At 39.6% G+C, this 11,936-nt stretch overlaps 1 protein-coding gene across 1 annotated transcript in view; it reads right to left on the bottom strand.

Annotated features, from left to right (window-relative positions):
• Positions 1 to 406: 406 nt before the first annotated feature.
• LOC131882060 (PDF receptor-like) overlaps positions 407 to 11,936 on the bottom strand; it is a 37,258-nt gene continuing 25,728 nt past the window's right edge. Inside the window, exons 7-11 of the mRNA XM_059229093.1 lie at positions 11,060 to 11,216; positions 10,493 to 10,626; positions 9,175 to 9,263; positions 3,203 to 3,389; positions 407 to 1,092 (exon numbers count right to left, since the gene is read on the bottom strand). Of these exons, the coding sequence (XP_059085076.1) occupies positions 700 to 1,092; positions 3,203 to 3,389; positions 9,175 to 9,263; positions 10,493 to 10,626; positions 11,060 to 11,216 (960 nt within the window). The 3' untranslated portion in view covers positions 407 to 699. The remainder of the gene's footprint in view (positions 1,093 to 3,202; positions 3,390 to 9,174; positions 9,264 to 10,492; positions 10,627 to 11,059; positions 11,217 to 11,936) is intronic.

Genomic DNA, 11,936 nt, shown 5'->3' with positions numbered 1-11,936 from the left:
TGGAAGAGAAGGCACTTGCGGAAAATTAGAAATTTGTTTTGGCGGGCTTAAATTAGAAATAAGGCCAAGGACAGTTGACATGGGCCATCCTTTATCTAAAACATCCCTTTTGAAGAATCATATTTGTCTGCCGAGTACCGACAGCAGTGTAAGAAGGAAATTTAGAATGAATACTGCTTTTTTATAAATCTTGGCCAATTTTTTTTTGTATTCTAAGGATTTCTTCCATTTCTTTAACTTCCTCTAATTTCTATGGATTGAAACATTTCCGTCCGGATTTTCTATCCATTACTTTTTACCGTTAATTGCTGCCCTCTAAAACTAGTGTAAAACCCCAAGTTTTGGAGTTAAAAGCACAAAACTCACGTTATCCTTACCGATATCGAGTCAAGATTACCAATACTGGGCACGTCCAATCTCCGAATTTATTTAGACATCATTTAGGTACATGGATACTTTAACAGGAGGGAATCACGGGCATCACACCACAAGGCCATCAGCCTTTATTCCTGGCCAAGTGGGCGATTTCGTCCAGAGCCTTCGTTCGATGGATTCTCATACAACCACTGGGTCTGCATCTGCCACTACAAAGAGTCCAATGAGAAGATTCAGCTCAAAATGGATACTTCGAGTGTCTATTGCATTGCTTTCGCCCAACCAAATCCATGGTTTCGAGTCCCTTGGGCTTTAGCTCCACTTTCAAACCCGAAACGAGCTCAGCATTCGAGCCGGTGGCTTCAACGTGGTGATGGAGGATCGCTTCTTCACCCGAGGCTCAACCGTCCTCAAAATGGTTGCCCGACGCTTAGGCGAGCTTTTGCTGCCCTTGGCATTGGTCTTTAGTGAGGTCACAGTGCTGGTTTTCATGGGGATCAGATCCCCTTCCAAATGGCTCTTTTCCCGAGATTTGCCATTCTGATGGGCGGATATGGGTGCATTCATCACCACGCCCACGGTCGTACCGGGAGTGGCAGCCGGATTGTGCGCTTCACTGAAGTTGGGTCGACGGTCAGGAGCCACCATGGAATGAGATCCGGCACGATCTCGCAAAGTTACCTTCAAGATCCAGAACGTGTACAACGTTGACTTGACCTAGAAAGAGATGATTAGGTGTTATTGCACACTTTGCTCTCGGCGAGAAAGGTTTGTGTATTTTGAAAGTTTTTTTCGGTGTTTTGTAATAAATTCTACTCGCAGATTTAAAGACCTGGCATCGTGGGTATCGATTTTGTGGACCATAAGATATGTTTCAGTCGATCAATCGCTTTTTTCATCTCAATATAAACGTCTACCTACATAGAGAAGTTTCAGATTTAACTCGTTTCTATCGATTGTACTAGAAACGCATGTGGCCTTCGTAGTTTTAAAAGGACGTCAGTTAGTCATTTTGTTATAGCACGACAAGTTCTTCTATGAAAAAAACTTGACGAATTGGAGCCATTTGTTTGTGACGTTACCTTGACGAGCTTTTGACTTTGAAGGCGTACAAATCGGTTGCAAACATCTAAGTTGGCATACTACCCAAGTGCATCAAGCAAGTGAAATTTTGACATCTTGATAGAGACCATCTAGCTCAAAGCGTTTAATGATGTAACAGATAATCTAAGATTATAAAGGCGCCTGCCTAGCGTCATTAGTTTACAAGACACATTTTGAAAAACAAAAACTTGGCAGTCTGGAAGTTCAAAAAGGAAAATCAATGGAATTTCGCAAAAAACACGTACCCACATAAAAGCCATTCTTTACATACTTATTCCAGCAATCAAAACAGCAATTTGCATACCAACATCAACCACTGAATTTCAGCATTTGTTACGAGTGTAATTCTTCCAAACAGATTTCACAAAGAAAGCTGTGTTATGCGGAAAATATAGCAAAAAATTCGACCTAGCAAATATGATGAACAACCCACTCATAACAATTGATTATTAGGCTTTCTAAGTGTACTAATACGGGACCTTGATGAGATGAATTATCGTCCCTAAGTTTACGAATATTGTTATCTTCTGAAGATAATAGGAAAGCCTAATAAGCTAAAATGAGCAATAGTTCAGAAACAGGGGAATCATCTCCTCGGACCCATTAATCAGAGGTTGAGTCATTTGTTCTAAGTATGAGAAATTGTTGTTTAACACCAAAAGAGTATGTTTCACTTGATTTGTAGCGATTGCCTACCTCTTGAAACTTTCATTACATTGAACAATAGTCATCATCATTGAAGATGAAAATGCTTGTAGTACTTGTATTGAATTATATTCACTCCTTATCTCACTACAATGTTCCACCAGGAGCATTGAAATATTCAAAAGCGATTCAATTAAATGCCATTCATTTTTAGGGAAGAAACTCAGGGATGATCATGATGAAATGAAGAGTTCCATCAAATGCTCAATATAAACGAGTTTCCTTCAGGATGGATGGCTGAAAGGTACACAAATTGATTGACATTGAGTTCAACGCGTTCAGTAACCTAGTCTAATACGTCTTTGAATTACTTTGATTAATGTCTATTCAAAATGGAATAGATTAGTATTTGTATGTTCACGATGAAACAGACTTGCAAAAACGAAAAAGAACGACAGTGAGTGCTTAAAACAAGGGGGTCAATTCTTTTTGACATCCTCCCAAGGTATTGACTTAACGTAAAAGGTGGCTTTGATCTTCGACAGACGGAATTTTCCTGCACATTTATGCACTACTAGCGGAACCTCTCCAAACATGGACGGTGAGGCCAAAAATCAACATCTGCTATTCATATTACTAAAATATGTAACATTAATTCCAATTTTGATTTCCAATTTCATAAGAATTGACTTCTAAAACGATTACGCAATGCAACTTATTAATTTGCTCTTTAAAAACAAGCGAAACGGAAACTAGTACAGAGAATTTTCTCATAAAGAATATCAAGTTGAAGTGCAAAAGAATTTATAGGGCTTGTCCATGTCACCTCCCCTCCTCTTGAAGATATTTTTACATTTGTAAATATCTCCAATATTGTTTAATCTAATTATTTATTAAAAAATTATCAATGTAGATTTAGAGAATTCGAGTAACTGGCTTTATTGAAAGAAGATTGCAGCACTTTTGTGTCGTTGATAATTGAACAATGCTTTTCATTTAAAGTTGAAGTTGCTGTCCATGTTTGAAGATGTCCATAGCGACGTAGATAATATATCGATCCATTTTCTTGTCGACTCACCTTTTTATCAAATAGAAAGTAAACACAGGCCACAAAGATGCCTTGAAAAGAGTAGAGGAAGTGAGTGAGGATACTCCAAATGGCGAATGAGATCCACGATCCTCTTAATGGATTCGGCCACAAATGATGAAGGACATTGGTAATTCCCAGGAGCGGAAGTAGGAACAACAAGGATTTAAGTGATTTTCTGAAACGGAGAACGTGTTTGATTTAGACTTAAAGAGCGGGGATCCGACATAAGCCTCTTTTATAAACGCAAAGATCGGAAAGCTCGCATCTGTAGGAGCAAATTGATCTCGACACGCTGGTCCAGAAGCAAGTTCAGTCATTTGGCCGTCAATTAGAGACAGATCCCCATCAATCAACTCTCCTCATCTCCATAACAAATACGCCTAAGCGAACACAAGTCTACTTGAAACCATTTTGTATAGCCGGCCTTCTGACGACCACAATATTGGAGAAAGTGTATTGTGGAACTTCCTTAGGACATGATACTCGTTAGAAGCAAAATAGAATCAACAAAAGCAAACTAGGTCGTCGAGAGAAAAACCTTCTCCTTATCTAGTGAAGGCGTCTGATTTGAGGGGTATGCATTCTATTTTCCTCGGTTTGTGACATCGGTAACATACTTTTCCAAGGTGTTAGCTGACTAGGTTCAAAAGAATTGGAGGTAAGATTCCACTTGTATTACCACCATTGAAAAAAACACCTCTATTTGAACCAGCTTCTTCATCAAATAATGCATTCTTAGACACTTCAAGATTCATAAATGTTCAGAAAAAGCTGCAAAAAATTAACCGGTACGGTATTAACTAGTGCTGGGGCGAGTGCTCCGATTTTTTAACTTTTGTAGGACTCGAGCCTTTCACTAGAGTCAGGTGACGCAAAAAGACTCGTCTAACGAAAAAAGTCAGTAATTGATTTTTGACGAGTCCTGACTCGAATCCTTTCTAAAAGACTCGAGTCTGGCCAATGCCTCCACATTCGAGTAAAGGACTCGAGTGCACTCGGACTCGAGTCCGGATTTGCCCCAACGCTAGTATTTACAAGTATAGTAAGCTAGCAAGCTAGTATTTTCATTCCTGTTTTGGAGCTCGCTGAGAACAGACGCATTTAGTTTGCTCTCGTTCTTATCTCCCAGGAATTTCGAACCAAGGTGTGACTTCCTCTGTTGCTCCTTGGTTGCTGTGCACGTGTAGTGTTCGTGGTGTTTGTGTGTGGGTGAATGAACGGGAATTGCCATTCATTCACTCAATTAGGTTTGGTTTTTCACGGCTCTTTGGTAAGACGTAATTACTTTAAAACCTAATAAGTTTATTGCTCATTTATGTTTATGTCTAGCTTTAGCAGTTTCTTTCTCGCAATTTGTAGTGTAGTTTTTCTAGTTCCAAATCGTTATGTGTAGTTCTTCAGTTTGATTGTATTGGTCCTTTAGAGTTAGAATTTATTGTTCATTACTGTATTGATTTATTTTGTGTTCGACCAGTTAGTTGAGTTTATTTCTGTGTTTTCTTGTTGATGTCCTAGTTTACATATGTTCTTGATTCCTTGCTTTTCTCTGTCACTCACTTCTTGTTTACTATCTCCATCTTTGATTTGTATGTTAGTTTGATGTGAAGTATTTCATTCCTATTTTGCTCTGTTGTCCTGTATCTCAGGACAAGATTGCACAGCTTTTTTAGTTCTTTTCTTCTCTTTTCTTGGCCTGTTGATTTTGTTACTAATAGATAGTTCCTCCTGCATTCATGATGGAAGCTATTTTAGGAAAAGTCAGCAAAGAGGCTAGACAATGTTTTGGACCTGGTCTTAGTTGGAAAGGATCCTTCCATAGTCAATAAGCCGTTTATTATAGAGGCTTTAGTTGCTTGGTTAATGAAACCAGGGTGCTGCTTGAAGAACAGGCTCACCCAGTAGTTGAGAAGTCGACTAATTTGACCAACGTAGAAGTTGAAGTAGTATCTCCTTCTGAAAAAGCGCAGGAAAAGACAGTTGTAGAGAAAATAGTCTGTCCTGTTTATCGAAAGCAGCCTTGTCCTGAAGAAGGAAAAGGCTGTCAGTTTGACCACCCTAAATGGTGTCAAAAACTTCTCAAGTTCGGCCTTGAGAAGTACAATAGTAAGAAGGGATGTTCAAAGGTAGATTGTCCTTTTTTTCACCCGTACATGTGCCGTCAGTCCATGAGACTTAAGACATGCTTTAATGTACGGTGTACCTCCGTCCATGTTGAAGGGACGCAAAGAAAGCCGAGAAATAGGATAGCTCAGTTCCGTAGTTTTAGAGCTGACCCTATTCCTAAACCTAATCCCACCCCACCCCCTTCCTTAACCCATTTAGCTTCCTCCTCCCTCTCCTTCTACCCCCACCCTCTCTCCCAATTCCCTCCTCTTCCTTCAAATACCCAATCCACCCCTATTCCTATAAAAACTCTCCTCCCTAATATTCCTTGCCCCACCCCTATTCCCAAAATACGTTCCTATTCAAATGTAGCTGCCCAACCCATTCCTCAAACCCAACCATCCCCATTAGCTCATGCATTGCCTCCAGTAGAACGTAGCTTTGTTGATAAGAGGGATTTTTTACGGTTGGAGAGGATGGTCCAAGATCTTGTGAACTTGGTCCGTCAAAAGAGAGGCCCGTAAAGGGGCTATATTTGAACGTGCATTGTCTGATTTCTAAAAAAGACAGCACAAAAGTTAAGATCTTAGAAGAACTAGCCGTTGAGAGAGAGATTGCATTCATCTCTATAACAGAAACCTGGCTTCGGCCAGGGGTCTTAGATGAAGAACTAACCATAGTTGGTTTCAACTTAGTTCGTTGTGATAGGATACGCCCTGATAATCCATATTCCCACATGGGGGCGTATGCCTATATGTTAGGCATGATTTGCACATTAGTCATGTACAAATGTCGAATGGAGAAGTTGAGGTCTTAGTTTGTCATCTTCGAGGTCTTGATTTGTCTATTGTTACAATGTATAGACCCCCTTCTTGTTCAGTAAGCTCTTTTACGTCAGCTCTCCAATTCACTGGAAATGAGTTGGATCTGGCAGTTTGCTCGAAGGTTTTCTTTGTAGGGGACTTTAATTTTCCGGCTAGCGTTGTAGAGTGGGAGGTTAGTCCTGATGGGTATATTCCCATTTCGAAATCGACATCTCAGTTGTTCGAAAAGCTGGAAGAATTCGCGATCTTGCGCAATTTCTCCCAGCACGTTGGTGTAGCCACTAGAGAGAATAGCGTTCTCGACTTGGTCTTTTCCAATGACCCTGATCTGATCCAGTATGTCCATGTGACACCTACTAATCTGCCAGATCATCATGTTCTTGAGATAGGGTCGACCATTACTCAAAAGCCGGCGTGCTCTAGAGTAAAACCGGCCAAAAAGGTCGGTTTGGCTAAGTTCAAGTTCAAAGATGAACATTGGCCGTTGATTATAGAAAGATTAGAAGAACTTGACCTGATTTCAATTCTGAAACAGGAATCGTCCATAGATGCAGCCTTTGATAAGTTAGTTTCAGTTTTTAAGGAAGTTTGCTCCAGTTTAGCAATCTCTGAATGTGTTCCGAAAGGTGGTACACGGACAAAAATTCCAAAATATAGGAAGACTTTGTTCAAAAAGAGTTGCAAACTAGCAAAAAGGCTGAAGAGCACTTCGAATCCAGTCATTGTGGCTAGTCTCCAAAAAAAGTTGGACGTAGTTCAGGGTAAGATTAAGGCCTCCATCGAATATGACCAGTTACAAACTGAGAGTAAGGTGGTTCAGGAGGTCAGGTCGAATCCGAAGGCATTTTTCTCTTATGCGAACTCTAAGAGGAAAATGAAACACTCTGTTGGGCCTTTTGAGGTTGATGAGGCAGCCATTAGCAATGTAGAGACTATGGCTAACATGCTTGGAGATCAGTTCTCCAGTGTGTTTTCAACCCCACTGAGTTCGGAAGCAACAGCTCATTGCTCTGAAGATGAGTCTGTTGAGATTGACGTGGTTAGTCAAGCTGAGCGTTTAGATGATCTTGTAGTCACAGATCAAGATGCCTTAGAGGCCATAAGGGACTTGAGGCTTTCCAGCTCTCCTGGTCCTGATGGTGTGACATCTCAGTTTCTGATGAGATGCTCACAGGTTCTCGCTCCGTTTTCTCGTACTTGATGCGCTGCATCTTGGATCAGGGCAAGTTTCCATCTTCACTAAAGTTAGCTCATGTTGTTCCAATTTTTAAAGGGGGAGATAAGTCGCTCCCCAGTAATTACAGGCCGATTTCTCTCACTTCGAATATTGCGAAGGTGTTTGAGAAGATCATGAAGTTCAAACTTGTTGAATTTCTTGATATTCATGAAGTCCTTCCTCCTAGCCAGCATGGGTGTCCGAGCACATTTTAGCACGGTTACCCAACTGATTGAACATATTGAGCGGGTTATTGAGGGACTAGAGAGTCATGAATCAGTTGATGTAGTTTATCTCGACTTTGCCAAGGCCTTTGACAAGGTAGATCATGGGCTTTTAGTTAAAAGGCTCCATGAAATTGGGATCCAAGGCAGGGTTCTCTATTGGTTAAAAAGTTTCATTTCTGGTAGGAAGCAATTGGTTAAGGTTGAGGGATCCCTTAGTGACATACATGATGTCAAGTCAGGTGTTCCCCAGGGGTTCGATCTTAGGGCCCCTCTTGTTTATAATATTCGTTGCCCCGCTTCAAAAGCTTAGTATCACTGCCAGTCTCTCTTCTTATGCTGACGATACAAAGTTAGTTTCTGGTAGGAATGGCCAAGATTCCAGGTAGCCTTGCAAAGGACTTAAATCGAATCTACTCTTGGGTAACTGAGAGTAATATGGCCCTGAACGGAATGAAATTCCGCTCAATGACATTTGGGTCAACTCCTTTAAATACTCCACTCGTAGATAATGGAGGTAAAGATATTGAGCAGGTCTCATCTATGAAAGATCTAGGTGTAGTCCTCCAAAATAATGGAAAGTTCGATGAGCATATCCAGCTGAAGGTGGGTAAGGCTTTTCAAATGTGTGGTTGGATATATCGCACGTTTAAGTCCAGAGATAGCATCACGATGCTAACTATGTACAAGTCGATTGTCCAGCCACATCTTGAATACGCCTCACCCATTTGGGCTCCAATGAGTTCAGCAGGTTTGCAAAAGGTCGAGCAAGTCCAAAGATGTTTCACTAGGAACATCACAGGAATGAGAGAGCTCTCGTATTGGGAAAGGTTAGAACGGTTGGGATTGTACAGTACTCGGAGAAGGTACGAAAGGTATCTGATATTGTACGTTTTCAAAAGTATCCATGAGCTTTGTCCCAACCAGGGTTTAGGGTCAATTCTAGTACCGTAGAGGCTTAATGTGCGTTTTGAGAGCACCTTCAAGTCTTCGAGAATCCAGGCTAGTTCGAACAATGAAGTCCACATCTCTTCTTTCTCGGGCTCCTTCATTGTTTAATTTGCTTCCCTCTGATATTCGTAGGGAATACGTAGGCCTTGTTGATCCGGTAGCATCTTTCAAGTCAGACTTGGACAAATTTTTAGATAGTATTCCAGATCAACCCTACATTCAAGGATTAGCTCGGTCTGCCAACTCAAATTCGTTGGTAGACCAAATATCATATAAAAAATTGAAAGGTAATAAATAGACGAATTATAATCTTTCATTTTAATAGTACTGGGGATTACATTCCTGTAGCGGTTAGAAAAGCCCGTGAAAAACCAAACCAAAAAAAAAAAAAGGCTAAACGGAATTTGACCTTCCAGTTTGTGCTCAAAACAGTTTAGTTGAAGACAAATAGTTTAATTCTAAAGCGATAATGCCAACCACAGTGGGATTCATTTTCTTAATAGCCCCACGCTTACATTAGTTGACAAGGAAGGATCCGAAAGTTTCTATAAAATCCCGATTGACCTAGTTTTTGAACAAACAAAGCTATACCATATTGAATACCAAAAGGTGGCCTTTGCATCGGATTATCTAGACTATTACCTTATTTGATTGACATCAGTTGATTCCTCGTTGCCTTGGAGGTGCATGAACAGCACTCTGGAGACATTCATAATGATAAGAACATTGAGCTGGAATCATGAATAGAATATTTCATTTCACTCTACCTCTCATTTTTTGAAGTTCAAACACATATTGGATGTTTTGGGCACAAAGGTCCAACTTCGCGTTTCCGACAAGGCCACAAAAATGGACCCATATTTCACATTTGGGTGTGAAAAGTAAGCCTTTGAAATATTGACAAAATGGCGCAATATAAAAAAGCAATAAAATTGAATCAAGTACGGCGACGTCAGGGCTTCATTGAATTATGAAAATTATCATCCTTGAAACTCAATAGGACCAAGATGTTTTCCATGGTCTCCGAAATAAGCAACATTTTAGGCGTTTGATTTAATGGTACCGTGTGGCACTAACTAAAACGCAACGATACGATTTCTTGGTATATCAAAGGAAAAAGGGACTGAAAGAAATCATAATTTTGGAATGCAGTGCTTATCGATACAAATAAATGTAAGTTGAAATGTATTAGGAGATGGTATGACCTATAATTGTAAAGCCAGAAATTGGATATATGGGATTGCTATAGTTCTTTTCAAGGAACGGTTGGTATTGTTTCAAACATCAATTAATTAGACCAAATTGACAAAATCAATCATATTTCCATTTCTAAAATGCACATTGATTTATTTTCAATTCAGTTCTTAAATGTTAAGCCCACACCCACCCACGAATGAAAGAAGTAATATATTTTTATTTACTTAATGGCTGTCACTTGCTTTTCACTCAGCTAGGAAAAATGATGCTTGAAGAAAATCAAAATAGTGAAGGCACCTGTTTTTACGCCGTCAAGTTCTAAAGACAGAATGAGCGGTTGCACAAGCTTCTCATTCAACACAATGTCATGAAAAGCTAAAAGATTTGTTCTTAAAGGCCAAGTTTGAGCAAATCCCATGAGAAAAATGTTACATCCATTCAAGATGCAGTTTTATTTTGAAATGACAGATTTTCAAGATCTAATTTTCATTCAAATCAGTTTAAAGCCAAATTTAGGTGGGAAAAATCCACTGTCTGTTCAGTTGTGACTCAAGAGTTCCTTCAAATCAACGTGACTAGAGAGCCATGAAAAACATTCCAACAGCGGCATTTATTTTCCTTTACGTTGAGGAGAGTAAAAATTAAATGCATGAAAAACGATTTTCATAAATGACCACTCTCTCCTTCCTTCATTTGCAGTAGGATAGTTATAACAATCAATCGCTTTATGCCAAGAAACAATTTGAACGAATACTTAACATACCAAGATGAAAAACACACGAGGTCCTTCAAAAATCCAATAGTTTGATTGAAGCGAGTATCCCTGGCCACAATGAGACCCGTCGCTCTTGTCGAAGGCTGTGAAGGCCCAAATCAAGGTCAAAGGGATTGGTATCACTGTAAATAATCACGAATAATTAGGCATGACATAATCCTATCACAATCTTAACCACATGAAGGGAAAAGGATGTAAAAGGAAATGGCACCAATGAGATGAGAGACGCCATTCCCTGGGGAAATAAAGTCCGCACTAATTGGCCTTCCTTCTCAAATACTTCCGTGGGGTCGATTCAAAGACGAACGAACTTTGTGAGGCCAAGAAAGCTTTAATCATATTTACTTTCATAAGATGGGCTTCAAAAAAGTCATGCTTAGAATGATACCAATGTCAAAACGGTCGTTGCGTAGGTTGACAAAATCCTTATCGTCTGACGAAACAACTCCACAGAAATTGTCATCCAAGAACAGATAAGGACAATTGAATAAAAAATGCAGCTCATCGTAGAGGCCAATTGGGAAGAGAAATATGCAAAAATGATGATGAACTTACGCCAACCACAGAAGTAGAAGACATTTTGATTAGCCGGTCCTCTGGAATAAGCCACCGTGGTCATGTGATAAAGGATAACTCCTTCAATGAACATCCACAAAAACATGGCCGTCTTGCCGTATTCAATGAGCGTGTAGAAAGTTTGGCATAGGAAAGGCTAGGTCATCCAAAGAGAGAAGAAGAAAAGTTTTTTAAAATCAACAAATGGACCAATTGACAGCTATCAGGATATCAGGAGGGTTCTCTGATAGAAGCATCATTGTTTGAAAAATTTGCATAGCTTTCGAGCAAAACTAATGATCCTGGGTAGCAGATATGTGCTTAATCTCCGCTCAAAGTCCGTTTAATTTTATTTCACATATTGCAATCCACTATTTCGGCATGTTTTTCTTGAATATATGGATTAGTGTGGGAGGAACATTGATAAAGTGCCACGAGTACGTCGATTCAATAAAAAAAACCTTTTAATTCATTCAACTTAAACTGATGGATGAATTCATTCACTCTTCTATTCAATATTGTTATTCAAGGTAGTTCTTTATGTAGTTATTCTTTACATTACATTTTGTATGGGAGCACTTGTAGCGTTTGTCCAAAGGCGCGTTCCTAAGACTAAGAATTCTAAATAAAGGATTGTTTACTCCAGCCGAGTCAGAGCGAGAATACTTAATTCATTTCCAAATGCTTCAACGTAACCACATCAATTAGCATGTACAGAACGCAGAGTAGAACCAAAATAACCACGTGCCACACACCAATACTTATCAAATTTTGGGGCATAATAAAAAACCAATAAGCCAAGGGAAAACAACTAAGTAAAAAAAGACACATTTCTTCATTGAAAAATATTAATCGTTGCCACTTGACTATTATAAGT

This window comes from Tigriopus californicus, chromosome 6 (assembly GCF_007210705.1).
Source record: "Tigriopus californicus strain San Diego chromosome 6, Tcal_SD_v2.1, whole genome shotgun sequence".
Lineage (NCBI taxonomy): Eukaryota > Metazoa > Arthropoda > Copepoda > Harpacticoida > Harpacticidae > Tigriopus > Tigriopus californicus.
The sequence above is the reverse complement of the archived record's forward strand: the minus strand, read 5'-3'. Positions and strand labels throughout refer to the sequence as shown.